We start from the raw sequence: 17,945 nt of genomic DNA on the forward strand, positions 1-17,945 counted from the left end.
AATATATTTAAATCCTGATGATGAAACTCAAGCTCCAAAAACTACCATATCCATATAAAGATCTTAATGCTAGACAAAATAAGCTAGATAATTTCAAGATTTGTTATTGTTCACAAATACACAACAATGTTTTATTTTGATGCAACTATTGCTTCAACGCATTGTTGAGTGCAGCAATTACGATAGCAGAGCTCGTACTCAACTTTTATAAATAACCACAATCTTTTTGGCATGCGATATCTCAATATATTTCGTGTTTCAATATAAATGACATTGGGTGGATAAATTCTTATGCTTTGAGAGAATGGAGGGGATGATGACATTTTTCGGTTAAACTTATTAATAAAATCTTTTGTTGCTTTAAAGTTGGTGTTGACTCAACAATCAATTAATGCTTGTTAACCTAAGTGGATTTCTCTTAATCACTCTCTCCGCTAGACCTATATGCCGTATTTCGGAAATAGTTTTATTACCGGCAATGGCGAATGAGAGATCGCATAACTATTTGTGACCATTTCATTTTAAATAAGCATGAGCAAAAATCCTCTTTTTTGCAACTTTTGCACCAAAATAATTTTCATCTCCAATCCCCAACACCATTTTTCACACAACAAATAATTTTCTATTTTTATACTTTTCAATATTACATCATTTGCATATAAACCCCTCTATAAATTTTTATGTCAATATAATCCTATAAATATTATATTAGTCTCTCTATATTAATATTAAATATTACATTTATACAAATTAATCACATTTTTTTTAATATATTAAACATTACATTACATAGGTAAACTTTAATATTATACTGGTATTTTATTAAATATGTATTTGTGTTTAATTCATGAAGTACATTATTTATTTTATTATTGTTATGTTATTTACTCTTTTTTTAGTTAATGATATGTAATTTATACTTGATCTGAATGACATTTCAAGTTTGAAAATGAAAATAATTTTTCAAAATTCAAACTAGTTTTTGTAAAACCTCAATTTCAAGTAAATATTAAAAAAATCAAAACTTTTCAATCTCACACATTATGTTTATAATACTTAGAAAAACATTTTTGCTCAAGGAAATTTTTCCATTTGAATTCTAGAACCCTTGGAGTGGGATCCAGGATTCGGAATTCAAATTTTTTTTTGGAAATCCTGGAATCCCTAGCAGCGAACAAATAATTAAAATAAGTCAAAGTTATAGGGTATATTTTTTGGGAACTATTTTGCAAATAAAAAATTGTTGCACTAAAATGGTGTTGGTGAGTAGTGTAACACCAAATTTTGTGATACATTATTCATCACACCTTTTATATATTAAACATTACATTACATAGGTTTACGATATTAATTAAATTATGGGCCGGCTAAACAACTAGCCAAAATAACACCCCTACTTTAAAATTATAGCTCAATTATTAACATCTTTAGGAAAATAGTCAATTTATCATGACAACATTCTAATATTCCAATAATACCCTTAGGTTAATATTATTAACAACCGTTGTTAATAATATCATCCATAACAAAAAAAGTTATTAAATCTAATTAACAATAACAAAAACTACAATAAATCTTATTTGTCGTAACAAGAATAACAGTACATCTTATTCACTGTAACAAGAACAATAGTAAATCTTATTTACCGTAGCAAGAAAAACAATAAATCTTATTTACCATAACAAGAACAAAAGTAAATCTTATTTATCTTAAATAGAACAATAGTAAATCTTATTTACCGTAACAAAAACAAAAGTAAATCTTATTTACCGTAACAAGAACAATAGTAAATTTTATTTACCGTAACAAGAACAATAATAAATCTTATTTACCGTAACAAGAACAACAGTAAATCTTATTTACCGTAACAAGAACAACAATAAATCTTATTAACTATAAACAACAGTAAATCTTATTAGCTATAACAAGAACGACATTAAATCTTATTAGGTACATTTACAGATTAACCATAACATTTTCTAGTTAATCTAATAGGAAAAGTATCAGAGATGAGGACTAGTTAATCTAACAGTAAATACGATTTACTAATTATTTCCGTGAACAATCGGGACAGTAAATATGACAGTAAATCATATTCCATTGAGTAAATAATTCGTTTCTATGGTAAATATAATAGTAAATCCAATTTATTTAGACTCAGAGTTCAACAAGCTGGTCCATTATCAGATTCGTCTCTTTGCAGATCGAAAGTTCCTCTTTCTTCTTCATCACATCATTCACCTGGAAAAAAAAAATTCACATTTCAATTCCACAAAACCCTAATTTCAAGGATGAAAACCCGATCCGATCTGAGAAAACCCTAAATTTAAATTCAACATCACAATAAATTCAGTTATGTAATGAAGGACAAAAAAGAGTAGCTGACAATCTCATATATCAATATAACCATTAAGTTTTTAGTGTCCCTTTTTTATAATAAATGAAACAAAAAACTGGGTGCACAATACTTAAAATTGGATCATGTTATTTTTCTTGGTAATTCGAAACTACCTCAATACCAGAAACCTTGGAGGAGGTTTTACAAGATCTTCCACGGAAGCACTTCCTTCTTCGCCGATTTGCATTCGAGCACATGGGAAGAAGATCGTGCCGGCGGAGGAGAGCGGGCTTTCGCGAAGGCGTGGGTCTAGGCGACTGAGAGGAGGGCTCAAATGCTCTTCGACTCGCTGATGGTTCTGTTGACGGCGAAGTGCTTCTTGATTCCAGTGAGATCGTCGAGCGCTCTCGTCGGATTGTGGTGGACGCACGAAGCCTCGGGACAGACGTAGACGCGTTTTCGTACCTCTTTGCCCGTCCGCTGCTTGAGTTTCCATGAAAGGTTGTGACCTCGCTGGTAGAGCTGGAGGTTCTGGTCTCGTTGGATTCATTCGTTGCAGATCTCGCACACGAATATGTCGAGTGATTGACGCCGATCGTCGCTTCAATCACCGGTACTACGGTATTGGATTCCCGAAATCCTAGCTCCTAGCAATCGGAGGGAATCGCTCTTCTCTCAATGTACAACGACTAAGAGATCTTGGCGTTTGCCAGCACGAACAGAGCGCTAGCGACGGTGAAGGTGGTGTCCTTGTCGGCGGAGCTTCTAGTGCCGCCTCGCACGGTGGAGATTAGCCGTGCTCGTTCTGAGTCGCGTAGGTCTTCTTGAACCGATTCTTGAAGAGCGAAAAGTAGTGGTGCTCGTCTACCACGTCGTCGGAGTCCACGGCTGATGAGAGCATCGTCGCCATCGGAGTCGCCGGAGGGAATCTCTGACAAGGCATAACAGAGGAGAAGAAGAGCGACGAGAAGAGAGAATCTTAGACGAGGTTTGTGGAGGTCAGAATTGATTTGGGTGAACTGATTTTGACAAGGATCGTGGGGGCATTTTGGGTAACCGAATTTTATGTTGGCTATTGTTTTAAATAAATGAATAGATGTGCTATAATTTTAAATCCCCCTCATTATCTTTTCACTAGTTAACAAATCTCTTAAATTATATTGCCGATTGTAAAATTATTATATTACCCCTCGTTACCTTTTCACATGAGAAAAGTATGTTTATATAAGTGCCAGAGTTTTGAAAACATTGACGGAATGACTAAAATGGTTAAAAAAAAACAGAAAGTTTAAACATGAGGAAAAATTATTTTTAGAGTTTGAATACTAACTTGAAAAAAGTGATAAAAGTAGGGGCAAAATGTCATTTATTCTATAAAATCCAAACCCGCTAAAGACACATATGTCTTTTGGCTTAAGCACTTTTTTTTTTTTCGTTGCCTTGTTTCAACTCCCAGACAAGACAATTCTGTAGACAAATTCAATATCGCCTTTTTTTTAATACTTTCAACGGAAGAAATTCATATGTTCCCAATATTATTTTAATAAAACTATATATTATTGGTGTAGAAGAACGCATTTTTTTTCCTTAAATATATGTAATATATTATGTCCACCAAAATCTTATTTTTCTTCTCCAATCAGACATGGTACACTTTTATCTTAGACATATCTCTAAGTAGTTTATCCTGTTTCATCGTAAGCATACAAATAATAATTTAGATACACACATGTAAGCATAACATATTCAGTTAAAACTATTAATATTGAGAAGAGTGACTAGTTTATTGGTAATCACTTTCACATGATTTTTTTTAAAAGTTCCGTTTAAACTAAACATGATAATCCTATACATCCCTCATCCGTGAGTGGATGATAATAATAATTACAATTGTAATCTAATTTATTGTTTGTTGCAAGTGCAAGTTCATCTTATTTAGATTTAGACTTGTGTATTGTATACTGAGTATAAATAAACCCGTGTATTGGATAGAGGATATAACTTATAAAAATGCTGACAAAAAAAATAGATGAGCTCGAGTAGATAGCAAAAACGATATTAAAAAGGATCGTGGAATATTAATATAAACATATACTAAACCATTTATGCTGACATTGCTACTTGCTTTATAATATGGTTTCATAAAAGTACTATTTTCATTAAATAAAGAAAGCTCTAAAATTTTAATTAAAGCATTTTTTTTTACAAAATTTAAATGTGCAATTAAAGATAAATCTATTATGATTATGAAACGCAAGGACGTAGTGCAATTTTCTTTTGAAGGGGTAAGTGCAATATCGACCCACCAAAAAACACTACAATCCCACACAAGTAATGTCTTTAATTTAAATAATATATATTTATATATTTATTTTTCTAAAAAATAAAACCACTCTCTCTCTATCTCTCTCTGTAATTTAAAACCCTAAATTGCGTTTCGTAGCATTTCTTCTCTCTCTCTCTCCTCCACCGTTGTTTCTCCGAGAACGCACTCAAAACCCTAGGGCGAAGCTAACCCAGCACCTTCTTCTTCTTCTTCTTCTTCTTCGTCACTGGTCTCTCGTCCATGGCGTCGGGGCGTGACGAACAACAGCCCTACGAAGGCGGAGGCGGAGCCGGAGGCAAGTTCCGGAAAAAGCCGTTCCGGAGGAGCGTCCAAGCGACGCCTTACGATCGTCCGACGCCGAATCCGGCAACTCTGGCGTTTCGGAACCCTAGTGGAGGCAGTGGTTGGCTCTCGAAACTCGTCGATCCGGCGCAGAGGCTCATCACGTCCGGCGCCCACAAGCTCTTCTCCTCCGTCTTCCGCAAACGCCTCACTCCCCCGGAGCCGCCATTAGCTCCGCCAGGTTAGGCCACTTTCCGTTTAATCAAAATTCGTTTGCTTTTGTTTCCGTTCTTTGATTCTCTTCGGCGATTTTGGGATTTTAGGGTTTCCTTTTGTTTTCCGCGTTCACATTAGTTTGCGGTGTGCTTTTAGGGTTTTGTAAACGAAATGGATATTCTTTTTAATTTATTGGAGCTTGCTCTAAATGGAAAGCTGGTATATTTTGCTGAAAAGCTAAGCAGGATTATGTTCAATTTTTATTCTTCTTCTAATTAGATTTTGGTAAATTTGCTTATATGATGTCTCAGTAACCCAATTAGGCTCATTCAGTGGGGCTACGGTTTTCTGTGCTAGGTTACTAGATTTCATTTTCCTTATACTTTAGCCGGTGCCCACTGCCCAGTATGACAACGTTGTTGAAATTTGGGAGGGTAAAAAGTTACTAATTTTTCAACAAGGAGAAATTTAGTGTAGTACTTTTACAATTTTTTTGGGTAAAAAATTATTGTTGTTGAGTTAGGTCCTCCAATTCTAAAACTAATTAAACGTCGTCTTCTAAACGTTTCTGTTTGACATGGTGTCCAAAAATCTTCAAGCATCTTCATGAACCAATTATGCTATTACTGTCACCAGGGTTGTTCCAACTGTTCTGGAATGCGTACATTGCACTTTTTGTCCCTCCCTCATATTTGAACCTTTATATATAGTCTATTTTGTAGTAGTAGATCACTAGAATTCTGATAATATCGAATAGAGAAAACCTTGATGAAGTATGTAGCAGAAAATGATTGATGTTTCAGACTAGAATAGAAGAAATGACTAATGATCATTTGGAATAGAGGAAACCTTGACTATAATTGCTTCGTAGGTTATGTCCATTGTTTATAGGAGGATCTATGTTCATTAGTATTCTACCTTCTCCAATCTGCATGTCTTACAGTGCTAAAGTTGCATTATTGGTTAATTTTCTTTGATTAAATTTTTGTTGACAGATATTCTGTACTTAATATTTATAGAAGCTTGTTTTTTAAATAGCTATTAATGATTATTTGTATTTTTGTACTGTAGACCGTGATAAACTACCGGAGACGAACTCGGAAGCACAAGTTAAGCTACAATCATCTGCGGCCATGGTAAGTTCAGAATTCAGACACCTGCATGTTTAATACCTTCTTAGCCCTTGTTTGTTTCAACTAGAAAGGCATTGGGATAATTCTCAATACATTGATCCCATAGCATATTTTTATCGTACACAATCGTTAGTTTTAATGTTTATTCGATATCTTTGTATGATGGTTAGGTAATACTACTAAGTAATAACGGAGTTGTTCCTTATGAATGTTAACAATATTTATTCTATTTTAAAAAAAATTAAATTAAGGTGTTTTTTTCTTCATATCCCTGTATTTGTAGCAATCTATATCTGCATAAATTTTGTATAAGCAACTTACAATTCAGTAGTATTATTGTGAGAATGTATTTTGTTTAATATATTCCCCAAATGTTGTTTCTTTTAATTTTGTTCCTAATATATATATATATATATATATATATATATATATATATATATATATATATATATCACTTATGTGCACTGCACCATTTTTATTTGATTAGGGTTTTCATGGAGTACAAAAGAAATCAGTTGATCAAAGTGGTGAGCCAAGTCACAGTGCCAGTGGCGACGAGTTAACTGATCTTGAGCAAGTTTTAAAGAAAAAAACATTTACGAGGCAAGTTTATATCCCCTTTTTTGTCTTTATTTTTGGAATTCAGCTATATTCAGAAAATTGTTACATAAGATGCTTTTGTAGTTCGTATTACTTCGAAGTTGGAGAATATCTTAGGTAACTTTTAGCATAGGAAGTTTGTAGGTTGATGTATCATTTCATGTTGAGTCCTATATATTGGACGGAGATTGCATGTGTTAGCTCGTTATGAATCCGAACTTTTCCAGATGGATTTAAACTTATCAGATGTGTTTTTAAATAAACTAAGATTGGCTGTTGTTCTGTTAAGAAAAACACAAGGAACTTAATTATTGGTTCAATGGTTAGAAAGAGCTTGAGAGGTCTACTTTGGTAAAGTTTAAATGTTCAAATCTTCGTAGTTGAATCTCTGTGGTCTCCTGGAATCTGGTGTTTGGGCATTTATATACGTACCGTAATCACACTTCATTAGAGATTTATTATTATTCTTTTTATTTTATTTTATTACAAGTGTGTCGAGGCCCTGGTTCATCTCACAATTTATCCATTCTATAATCTATCATCTCACTATATTAAGGAATTTACTATTCATATTTGATACTGCTGATTTATTACTCACATGATGATGGATGTTTCTGATATCAAACCTGCAGATCTGAGATTGATCATCTGACAGCCCTGCTGCATTCAAGAACTGTCGATTTAGCAATTGATGACAAGGGTAAAAGGCCAGAGGTGGATCCTATAAAGCAAATGGTGGTATCTTCAAGTAGAGACGAGGGATTTCCTAGAACTCCAGCTCCAGGAATAAGGATGGGGACTGAGACATTTCCCAAGACTCCTGCCCCGGGAACTAGAATCGAGAAGTTGCTCGCGTTAACTCCTGTTGTCAATTCCACCGTATCCGTATGAATATACATGCTTTTATCCCATTTTTCATATGTGTGTGTGTGTGTGTGCATTTGTGTAAGCCTTGTGGTAAAATTGAAAAATATATTGAATTCACATATGTCGGCAATATTTTCTCCAGGCCCACGAAGGCGATGTTGCTTCTGCGACGGAGATTGCGGAGCGTGCAAAGTCTTACATGCACACAAAGCCCACTTCACCGTCCATGTTAGGCTTTCGAAATCAGGCTACAGTGGGGAATTCAACTGCTATGCACACACGCAATCTTCACTCTCCTTCAAGATTACCTTTTACCCCAATAGTGCCAAGGATTACTTCAGGCCATGCTGATGCTCGAGAGAATGGCTATATTACACCAAGATCTAGGGGGAGGTCTGCCATTTACAGTATGGCTAGAACACCATATTCTCGCATTCATCCAACCAATCCTTCTAAGGTTTGTCTTTGTTCTAGAAAGGCTGTTAGATTTCAATTTGTAGTAGCCGTGGTCCTGAAACTGTTGCTCATGATCCACAGGGTGATGCGAATGCAATTGGTATTTATGGTGGAGCAACATCTTCTCAATATGGATCAGGGGTATGCGATCCAAACATCCATTAACTTCTCTGCTTGTATGTTGTTTATCCATTAAAGATAAGCGATTCATTCTTATTAAAAAATTTCTATTCGCAGGGTCAAAGGCGCAGAAATTCTGTTCTGGAGAATGACATTGGCTCAGTCGGTCCTATGCGTAGAATTCGTCAAAAACCTAACCTTCTATCTTCAAGAGGCTTAAGCTTACCTGTTTCGGAGGGCTCTCAAAATCTGTCATCGTCAAGACTGAAATCTATGTCATTTGGTGAACCATTGCACCACACCACTGCGCCATCTGCTGAAGACAGCGACAATCGTATGCGAAATACTACTGTTCCCTCCAAATCCAGTGAGATGGCTTCAAAAATTCTGCAGCAACTTGATAAATTGGTCTCACCAGCAGACAAGCCATCTGGATCCAAAGTACATGCTTTGATGGATAGTGCACCTGGTAAACTATCACCATCCATGCTTCGCGGGCAGGCTTTGAAAAGCCTTGAGCATGTGGATTCATCAAAATTTATGGGGGAAATGCAACATCTTAAATCGATCGACAGTTCACCAAAAAAGATAGTACCTAATGCTAAAGAGTCGAATTCCCTTGATCAAGCCAAGATGAAAGAAAGTGCTCTATTGACACATGATTCTGCTCATTACAAATTGGCTTCAAAAGTAAATGGCTCCACAACCCCCAAGGAGAATGGAGAGGATTCTACCTTATCTAGAAAAGATGCCGTTCTTGGAACCAAAGTGTCTCCTTCGTTGAACTCTGTTTCCTATACCCCACAGAAGAAGCGGGCTTTTCAGATGAGCGCACCTGAGGTATATTCTTGCTTATATGTTCTTGTATTATATTAATTGCGTCTGTCATGTCTTTTTAAATTTCTAATATTTTTTTGAAAGAAATACTTATACTTGTTTGGCGTTGTCTGCTATAAATATAATGTACGTGGTTAATTGACTCGACTGTAGGATTTTGTGGATTTGGATGAGGATAACATTCCTAATGGGACTGCATCTGATTCACTCTTTGAGGGGAGAAAGAAAGCGAATTTGTCTGTGCCAGAGAGCAAAAATGCTGCTGCTGAATTTGTTAAACTAGAGAAAGCTTCAAGTTCAACAGAAGTTGGGTCCGTTACAGCTGAGCAACTCAGAAGTAAAACGAATGTAGGAACTCCTAGTCCAAGTACTGCTGAGAAAAACACCGGCCTCCTATCATTCCAGAACACTTTTTCTCCTAGTACAGCAGTCTTTCCCAGTGCCGTCAATGTGGAGTCTAGTGTTTCTCCACCCACATTTAACTTTGGGGGTAAAATAGTTTCAGCCAAGGATGCTGATGCTCCCCCAACGGTCAATTTTGGTTTCAAAAATGTTGAAAAAGCTCCAGAGCCACAAGTTACATTTACTGCCTCAAGCAAGTAAGTAGTCGTGTTCTTATGACTCTGAATGCAGAGTCCTTGTGATAATTTCTTTTTAGTGCTATCATTTGTGCTCGTTTTCACTCACCATGATAAATTCGGGAAGGTTGTTTGTTGTTTCTGTTATATGTTGTGTTAGGTAGTTGTGAGTTGGAATTTATGTTCGTGTCTAATAGATTTTATTTTTATTTCCCGTTTCTTCTGCAGTATACCGAAATTTACAGCTGGAGCAACAGACACTCTGGCAAAGTTGCCTGAACCAGATAAATCTGAAAACGGAACCTCTGCAGTCTCAAGAATTATCGAAGCCGCAACTCCACCTGCTGCATCAACATCAAGTTCAAATACGCCCTTGTTCTCTACGTCAACTTCCAATAATGCTAGTCTAACAAATGGATCCGTGACTTCAATACCATCCACGCCGCCAGTTTTCAGTACTTTGACGGGTCAAAGCTCATCTGCCTCTACCACCTTTACATTTGCCTCTACCGGCGGTGGTCTCGTTTCCTCGAACTCAACGCAATCTGTGCCAGCTTCATCTGGGTTCAAATTTGAATCCCCTACCATGCCTGTGCTCAAACCTTCTTCGGAACCAGTTGCGCCGGGATTCAACTTTAGTGCCTCCACTTCTGCTTCAACCCCCGTTTCTGAAACTTCTTCAGCTGCTCATGTAGTTAAGTTTGCATCGACCGCAAGTATGCCAGCTTCCGAGACCTCTGCACCACCCGCCCCTTCTTTGTTTGCTCCGGTCTCTGAGACCTCTGCGCCACTCAAAACGAAGCGGGATGCGAGCTTTGCTAATTTGAGTGACCAGTCCGCTGGAGGTTCTGCCTCCCCTTTCGGCTTCACTGCAAGTACCACTTCAACATCTGCCAGCCAGTCCCCTGGTTCTATCTTCGCCGCTGGCAGTGTGTCTGGGACCGCGGTCCCTGCCTTTGCTCAGAGCACTCCGCTCCAATTCAGCTCGTCGGCTTCGTCGCCAACATTCGGATTGACCGGAAGTACAACTTCAAGTCTAGACGCTAAACCGGTAACCACCCCGGTCCCTGGGTCTACTACGTCTTCCAGTACGCCCACCGTGTTTGGTTCCACATGGCAACAACAGCAGCCAAAACCTCCCGTTTTCAGTTTCTCGTCTTCACCTTCAACTGGGTTTTCCTTTGCAGCATCCACAGCTTCGGCTCCTGCTCCGGCCACCACCAGCTCGCCGTCCACCGGGTTTTCATTTGCAGCTTCCACTGCCGCTCCGAGCAGTTCTCCATCAACCGGGTTCTCGTTCACAGCGTCTTCAGCTCCCAGCGCCACCGCCGCAGCCACCAACAGCGCACAGTCGTCCGGGTTTACTTTTGGAAAAACCCCTAATAGCTTAGCCGCCACCAACACTTCACCATCGACCGCGTTCTCGTTCAATGCGTCCTCGGCTTCCGCGGCCTCTGCTTCACCTTCCCCATTTGGATTGAACGGTGCTGTGGCGCCGGTGGCATTCGCATCGACGAACGGCGCCGCGTCCTCCTCAAGTTCCCTCTTCTCATTCAACTCATCATCGACCACGGCCCCGTCTCAGCCTGTGTTTGGGAGCCCCGGCACCGGATTCGGATTTAGTGTTGCTTCGCCGGGTAATAACGATCAGATGAGCATGGAAGACAGCATGGCAGAGGACACCATGCAGGCACCGGCGCCTGCGGCCTCGATATTCGGGCAGCCACAGCCCGTATCCCAGTCTCCGCCAGGATTTCCGTTCGGCTCCACGGCGGCGCCGGCGGCCGGAAACCCGTTCCAGTTCGGAGGCCAACCGAATGTGGTGAACCCGCAGAACCCCTCTCCGTTTCAGGCGTCGGGCAGTCTGGGAAGCAACTTCTCGATGGGTAGCGGAGGCAGCGGCGTCGACAAGTCCAACAGGAAAATCGTGAAGGTCAAGCATAGGCAACGGAAGAAATGAAGAACGGTAGATTATGTCCCGGATTGTCTTTTCTTTTCTCCGTTTGGTTTCTCGGGAAGTCGCCTTTGGCAATTGAACAGAGTCACAACTCAAGATCAAGGAGCGAGGAACTGGAAAATTGCATGGTCCGCCCAATCGGAGGTATAAATCATAAGCCCGATTTGTACACTGGAAAGAATCTATCCAACCAATTAGCTCTCCCTTATTTTTTCTGCTTTTTATGTTCTTTTTTATATTTGGCCAAGGGAAATTATGGTCACAATGAAGGCATAAATTGTCACAATTTTGCAATTTTTCCCCTCTTTGTAGTGTTGTCTTGGAAACGGTCATGTTTTTGGTATGATTTGTACTATTAGTAATATGTAGAAGTCAGAGGATGATATTTGTTTGAGCATAAAAATGCAGCATCACATGGGCAGACGCAAGACCATAGCTCTAAATTTTCTGGTGTCGTAGCTGTACTCGTACCTTGTATTTGTATCATAAAAATGAACACATGTTATGCATTTCAATCAATGAAAGAGTCTTTGTTCCCGCCTTTTTCAGTAATATAATTTTTTTGGTTGTATCGAACCAATTACTAGCTTCCCTTTGCAGTCGCTATAAGCTGGCTGGCGTTTGTGTGATGCCGGGGCTTACTGTTTGAGTCACTTGTGTTATTGCTGAGAATCTCTCTGCTGCTGTAACTTCTCTACTGGTTTTTTAGTACGTATTACTTTTGTAATCGACTGATATTTTTTTTTACCAATGATTGAAATGCTGAAACCGGCTGACGGATATTACAGATAAATATACAAGTAGTTTCATTTGACATGAATATCAAAGGTGTGCAGGTGATAATAATCATTTTAAAAAAGGTTATTTATTTAAATAAATAAATAAATAATCACATATAATTTGTTACACCTGTAACGTGTAAAGGGTGATACTGCAAATGTTTTGTAACAAGGTACATTTGCTTTGATTTCAAACGTGTTTAATGCAAGATCCGACTTTCGAAGAAGAAAAAATAAACGTGTTGGATTGATTTTTATCCACCGAAAGAGCCAAGAATAGTGCTTTAGATTTATCAAGATGTTTTTGTGGACAGCAGGTTTATTAAGACAGATTTATCAAGAATAGTGCTCTGGATTATAAGTCGCGATTTTTTTGGATTGAGCAAAAAGAGAGAAACGAGATTTAAGATACACAAATAGAATAAGAGTGTTGTTATCAAATGAAATAATTAAGTGCGAAAATAATGATGATATTTTTAGTGATCACATTAATATAGATAAGTTGATTGTTATATGATTTAATTAGTTAAAAATGACTTTTTTAAATTTTATTTTATACCATTTTCTTAAAAATCATACAATATCTTTGATGAATACTTACTTTAGCCTTCACATTTAAATACTAATGATTAAAATTGGATAGTTTAAGAGCATTCACAGCAACTATTCAATTAATTATAAAGTTATTTTTCTCTCTGCTAAGGAGATATAAACAGCAAAATAGTGCGAGTAGGGTTGTGACAATCGAGCATTGGTCCCTGCAGTTTGAGCGCAAGAGACTCGGTGGTTCGGGGTTTGTGCTCGCCCGACCAAGACATGCGCGTATTCACTAATAGATGATTTCCATGATATAGATCACATTCTTTATTTTGATTTAACGTTACATTATAAAACAGTTAATAAAATTCATTTTTTAAAATATATTTCTCTGATATTTTAAATTAGATGTCATCGCCCACCACCAACTTGAGTTCCTAGTTCCGTCTATTTTGTGGCAATGTCTCGATTGTGATCACCTCTCAGTTGGTAAATATGTATGTTCTCCTTTTGAATGACTTTCACGAGAGCCCACTTCGTCGTAGTCACGACTAACCGGAGCTCGATGAACTGATGATGTTGGACTTCGTCCTCCACATAACAAAAGAAGAATTTGGCCAAGTACAAATTAATTAGGCCCAAACCAATATATTTGTCTTTGACAGGTTCAGATAATATGCCAACCCGTCAAAAAATTCAAATACCAGTCCGAGATAACCATTCCCTAAAGACCTGGAGATACAAAGCCCGTCAGCCCGATCGATCCGCAACCGCTTCTTACACGAATAAGTTTCCAACGAGAAGTGTCCCGAGACACGGTACTAGGTTCCAACTGACACACGACGTGTCCCAAGCAGTCCGAAGCTCACAACCTCGTCTTCCCATACTATAAATATATGACAAGTAATTCCATTTAGGACACGTTACTTCATTATTATTTAATTTCCAATTCGTCAAGAGTTCAAATTTGGTCTTGTTACGGAGTATTGATGCCCATCTATAAATCTAAATCGACCCGTTTTCAATCATAAATTTTTCGTGACTGCTTTGGTGTGATTTCTCGCATCAACATGAACCACTTTCTTTTTCTCCGTCACTCGTTTCGGTGTTACTCTTACAGCGTTATAGCTTTCGCTCCCAAGGTTTCTCCAAGCTTTCATCATCTGGAAAAACAACTTTGGCTAATCGTCCCGAGACTCGAGCTCTCTAAGGATCATCCTTAGGAATCAGTCACTGTCAAAACACTACACCTGAACACTGATTTCTCTCCATAAAAAAAAACAGTAATTTCTCTCACAGACAAACAATTTTTTTTGTTTTTTCCAGCGATAATAGTGGGACTGTCGATTCCAGTATAACCATAATCTGATATCTAAAAAAACTAAACTGAAAGGCATACAGTCTAAAGAGAGAATAAATGGGTATGATATGAGTGCTTGAACCAAAAGGAAATGAAATATAATGAAAAGCGTCAATGAAGCTACAATGCAAGTGAGAGCTCATGACTCGGCAGCTTCGATTGTTGGCTTAAGTTTTTGCAGGTGTATCATTTGTTGGATTGGGCTTTCATGCTATATTTTTATTTATTTATTTATTATTATTATTTTTATCTATTTACTCTTAATTGATTCATGGAAAACTAAAAAAAGGGGACATAGTATTTTTCAGAAACCATTCATTGTCTTATTCCAATGCGGACGAAGCCAATGCAAAAGTCTGGTCCTCGTACCAAGAACGATTCTATATACCCCGGACCCTGTGATTTGCTGATGGTACCAAAAGACGAAACCAGATGAAAATACGGGCGCACAAATTATAAGGAAAATAAGTTCAAGGACCAGTACCAGAATCAGTATTTATATAAACTTAGGAATACAAACTTAGTATTTACCACACAAGGGAAAAGAAGAAGCCTCTGCACAATTACACACAGCAAGAAGATAAAGAAAGAAAGAGAGAAACATAGATAAAAAAATATTGAATCGAATAAGGGAGAGCCACTTATAGGTGTGAATTGCATATACTTAATAATCCAAATTTAGTATACAACACAAAAGGGGAAAAAATTAAGTTGCAAGGGAAACTAGAAATTGGCAATCCAACAGTTAATATAGAGCACAGCAATTCACGTCCACTTAACTTAACGGTTAATACAGAGCATACTGGAAAGAAGAATATAAATAAGCAACTCCAGAGTAAACAGTAAAAGTTACATACAATGCCAATGCCTTCAAAGATGCGTTATGTTAACAAGTTTTCAGCACAGCAATTCCAGAACAAGTCGAGGTTTAGAATTTAGTGTCTCAGATTTGTACCTTATTCGATAGACAGCATTTCGAGAGAGGGCCCGAGCCGTTTCAAGAAGTTTCTAAAGTCAGCTTTTCGTGTCCATTTGCAAGGAAATTTGACCTTCATATGCTTTAGGTTATTCCATGGTGGTAAGTCAATCTCCCTTAGATTTTTAGGGATGTCATAACTCTACACAATTAGACATAGATCCAAACTGAATAAACAGAAGGTGCAATCTATAGGTGTGAATTGCATAAAATTAAAGTAACGAAATACATACCTTGAGTTGGCGACAAGTGGAAAGATGTAGATCAAAACTAGTCCAATTGGGATTCATATTCGAAAAAAAACTTATCAGCTCTAAAGATGACCCCAAAACAGAGAACTTGGCTTTCGCAGGATGATTCAATAGCCCCGTTGACATTTTAACTTTAATACCACCTTCAAAATTGAAAGAAACTAGATTTGGAGCATTAACTGCGACCACGATTTCACCTCCCTCTCCATAACCGCGAGAATACACAGTGAGATGTTTTAGCGTCTGACTTGATATATTCAACTCATCATCATGTCCACAATCCAGTGTCAAATTCTCAAGGAGAGGGAGTTGTGAGATCTGATCCTTTAAATTCTCAGCTTCAAAATCGGCATTGAATATTGTAATATCTCTAATTGCTTTGCAGGAGCTATAATCAAATCCACAAATATGACGCAATCTTAGAGATTCAAGGTTGCCAGCTTCAATTTTAAGCGCATCACATTTATAAGCATCAATTTCCAAGAACTTGAGGCTTAGACTCGAAATTCGGAGGCGACACGCTGGAAACCAAGATTTTAAGACACACTTCTCAAGGGAATGGCATCCAATGAGTAGATTATATAGTGCGTTGCTATCAATCCGAATCGCTATTAACCTCAAAGATTTCAAAGATGGAAGATTCGCTGAACAAGTGCTTATCCTTAGACCACAGCCTTCTAAGTTAAGATGAGTCAAAGATCTTCCATTCAGCAGCGCCGAAGGCAAGCTGTAGTGTGTTTGGCTGCCATATTTAGTTGAAAAGCGAAGATCCAAATCCTTAATATTGTTCATTATGACATCTGAACCGAACCACTTACTAAGACCGGCTAACAATTTCGGGGAACACCGTGTTTCGAGCTTTAAGGTCGTCACAGCCGAACCATCAAGGAAGCGCATTGCTCCGCGACGGTACTTCAAACACCTCTCGACGAACACATTGTATGCCTCTCGGTGCTCAAACACACCAGAGAAGAATTGCAGAGCGGGGACGGAAAGCCACATCCTTCTCCATCGCCTGGAAACGAGACTCATACGAACGGCATCGACCGTCGGAACGAAAGAGAGGATGTGATGAATCACACAATCCGGGAGCTTTGAGATTCTGTCAACGGCCAAAGCATGCTCTGACTTGTTTTCTTCCTCTATTGCTGTTGGTTCACGATTTTTAACTCTTTTTCTTCCCATTGCCTCAAATGGGGACTGTCACACACAAGAAAACAAGTGCAATTCTTGTCAAACTCAAAACTTGTAATACACAAAATGAAACGTAAATTTCCATTTCCTAGTGTTTGTGTATAAGATAATTTCATTACCACTAAAAAATAGCCATTCACTTGCGACTGTGTAGCCCTAATAGGTGGGTTCTAGCTTTCTCAAACTCTGTTCTCTTCATTTCTTTTTTGACCCAAACCCTTTTATATGCATTAAAACCTAAATATAAAACCCCGTAAATTCTTCCATTATTCAGAAACCAAAAGAATGCGAATTTCATGTCAGACGGAAACTTAGTTTATAATCATACCACAATCTAAGTTAGACTATATTTATAAGAAAGACGAAGCTAGAAAAATCTACGAAACCAGTAAGACACGATGAAATACAAAGGTCGAGTTTAGTCGTGTGGTATGAAGCTTACCTGGACTGGGTTGAATTAGACATCAAAGTTGGTTTGAATTATTTCCTTTCGAGAATAAGACTCGGTGAACCATTTTATTCGGATCTCCCAATCCTACTGTGAGACTTTTTCTCTCCGTACAAGTGCTCTTTATTTTCTTTTTAATTTTTTTTGCTCTGACAAGTGTTCTGAGTTAGGGTTTGAGTCTTTCTGATTCTGAGGGAGTTATTGCTGTCGGTAGTGGGGGTTCAAAGGGAAACAGAAGTGTAACCTTGAGTGTAACACATCCCTAGCTTCTACTACACACATCCCTAGCTTCTACATAACTAGGCCTCTCTCTATCTATGTATATACATACATACATACATATATTAACGTGAATAGATAAAAAAAAATGATATAAATAGAGTTCTTTATTTATGTTATCAAGAATAAATTTATTCGGTATACATGAAAGAACTTTTAACAAAATAAAGTCAAGGTAGTTACATTTTTTTTCTTCCAAATATTAAAATGCAAATTTGGTCATATTGATATATAATTTTGATTATTGTTTTAATGTAAAGTGAAATAATTAAAATAATAAGTACATTAATTACTAATTAGGATATTTTATACATATATCAAACTATGAATATGTAGATATAGTATATACTTGACGAAGCCAGAAATTTAAGTTACGGGGGGTTAATATGCGAAAAAAAGTTGTTGGAAGGT

At 37.6% G+C, this 17,945-nt stretch overlaps 2 protein-coding genes across 2 annotated transcripts; one reads left to right on the plus strand and one right to left on the minus strand.

The window, feature by feature from the left end:
* The first annotated feature begins 4,722 nt into the window (after nucleotides 1-4,722).
* Nucleotides 4,723-12,247, plus strand: NUP1 (nuclear pore complex protein). Its single transcript, XM_089602535.1, has 9 exons — nucleotides 4,723-5,187; nucleotides 6,234-6,298; nucleotides 6,783-6,898; nucleotides 7,528-7,780; nucleotides 7,905-8,219; nucleotides 8,300-8,359; nucleotides 8,456-9,178; nucleotides 9,329-9,774; nucleotides 9,982-12,247. Exons 1-9 carry the CDS (start codon nucleotides 4,905-4,907, stop codon nucleotides 11,711-11,713), a joined length of 3,993 nt encoding a protein of 1,330 aa, XP_089458661.1. The 5' UTR covers nucleotides 4,723-4,904; the 3' UTR covers nucleotides 11,714-12,247.
* A 2,756-nt stretch (nucleotides 12,248-15,003) lies between these two features.
* LOC149378822 (F-box/LRR-repeat protein At3g26922-like) lies at nucleotides 15,004-17,551 on the minus strand. The gene is made up of 4 exons (XM_089604495.1): nucleotides 17,534-17,551; nucleotides 17,250-17,499; nucleotides 15,596-16,813; nucleotides 15,004-15,504 (listed from the first exon to the last, which is right to left on the minus strand). Exons 3-4 carry the CDS (start codon nucleotides 16,796-16,798, stop codon nucleotides 15,343-15,345), a joined length of 1,365 nt encoding a protein of 454 aa, XP_089460621.1. The 5' UTR covers nucleotides 16,799-16,813; nucleotides 17,250-17,499; nucleotides 17,534-17,551; the 3' UTR covers nucleotides 15,004-15,342.
* Nucleotides 17,552-17,945: the final 394 nt, after the last annotated feature.

The sequence above is a fragment of the Urtica dioica genome, chromosome 12 (genome assembly GCF_054948205.1).
Source record: "Urtica dioica subsp. dioica isolate 48M chromosome 12, U.dioica_male_clone48M_v1_H2, whole genome shotgun sequence".
NCBI classification, from domain to species: domain Eukaryota; kingdom Viridiplantae; phylum Streptophyta; class Magnoliopsida; order Rosales; family Urticaceae; genus Urtica; species Urtica dioica.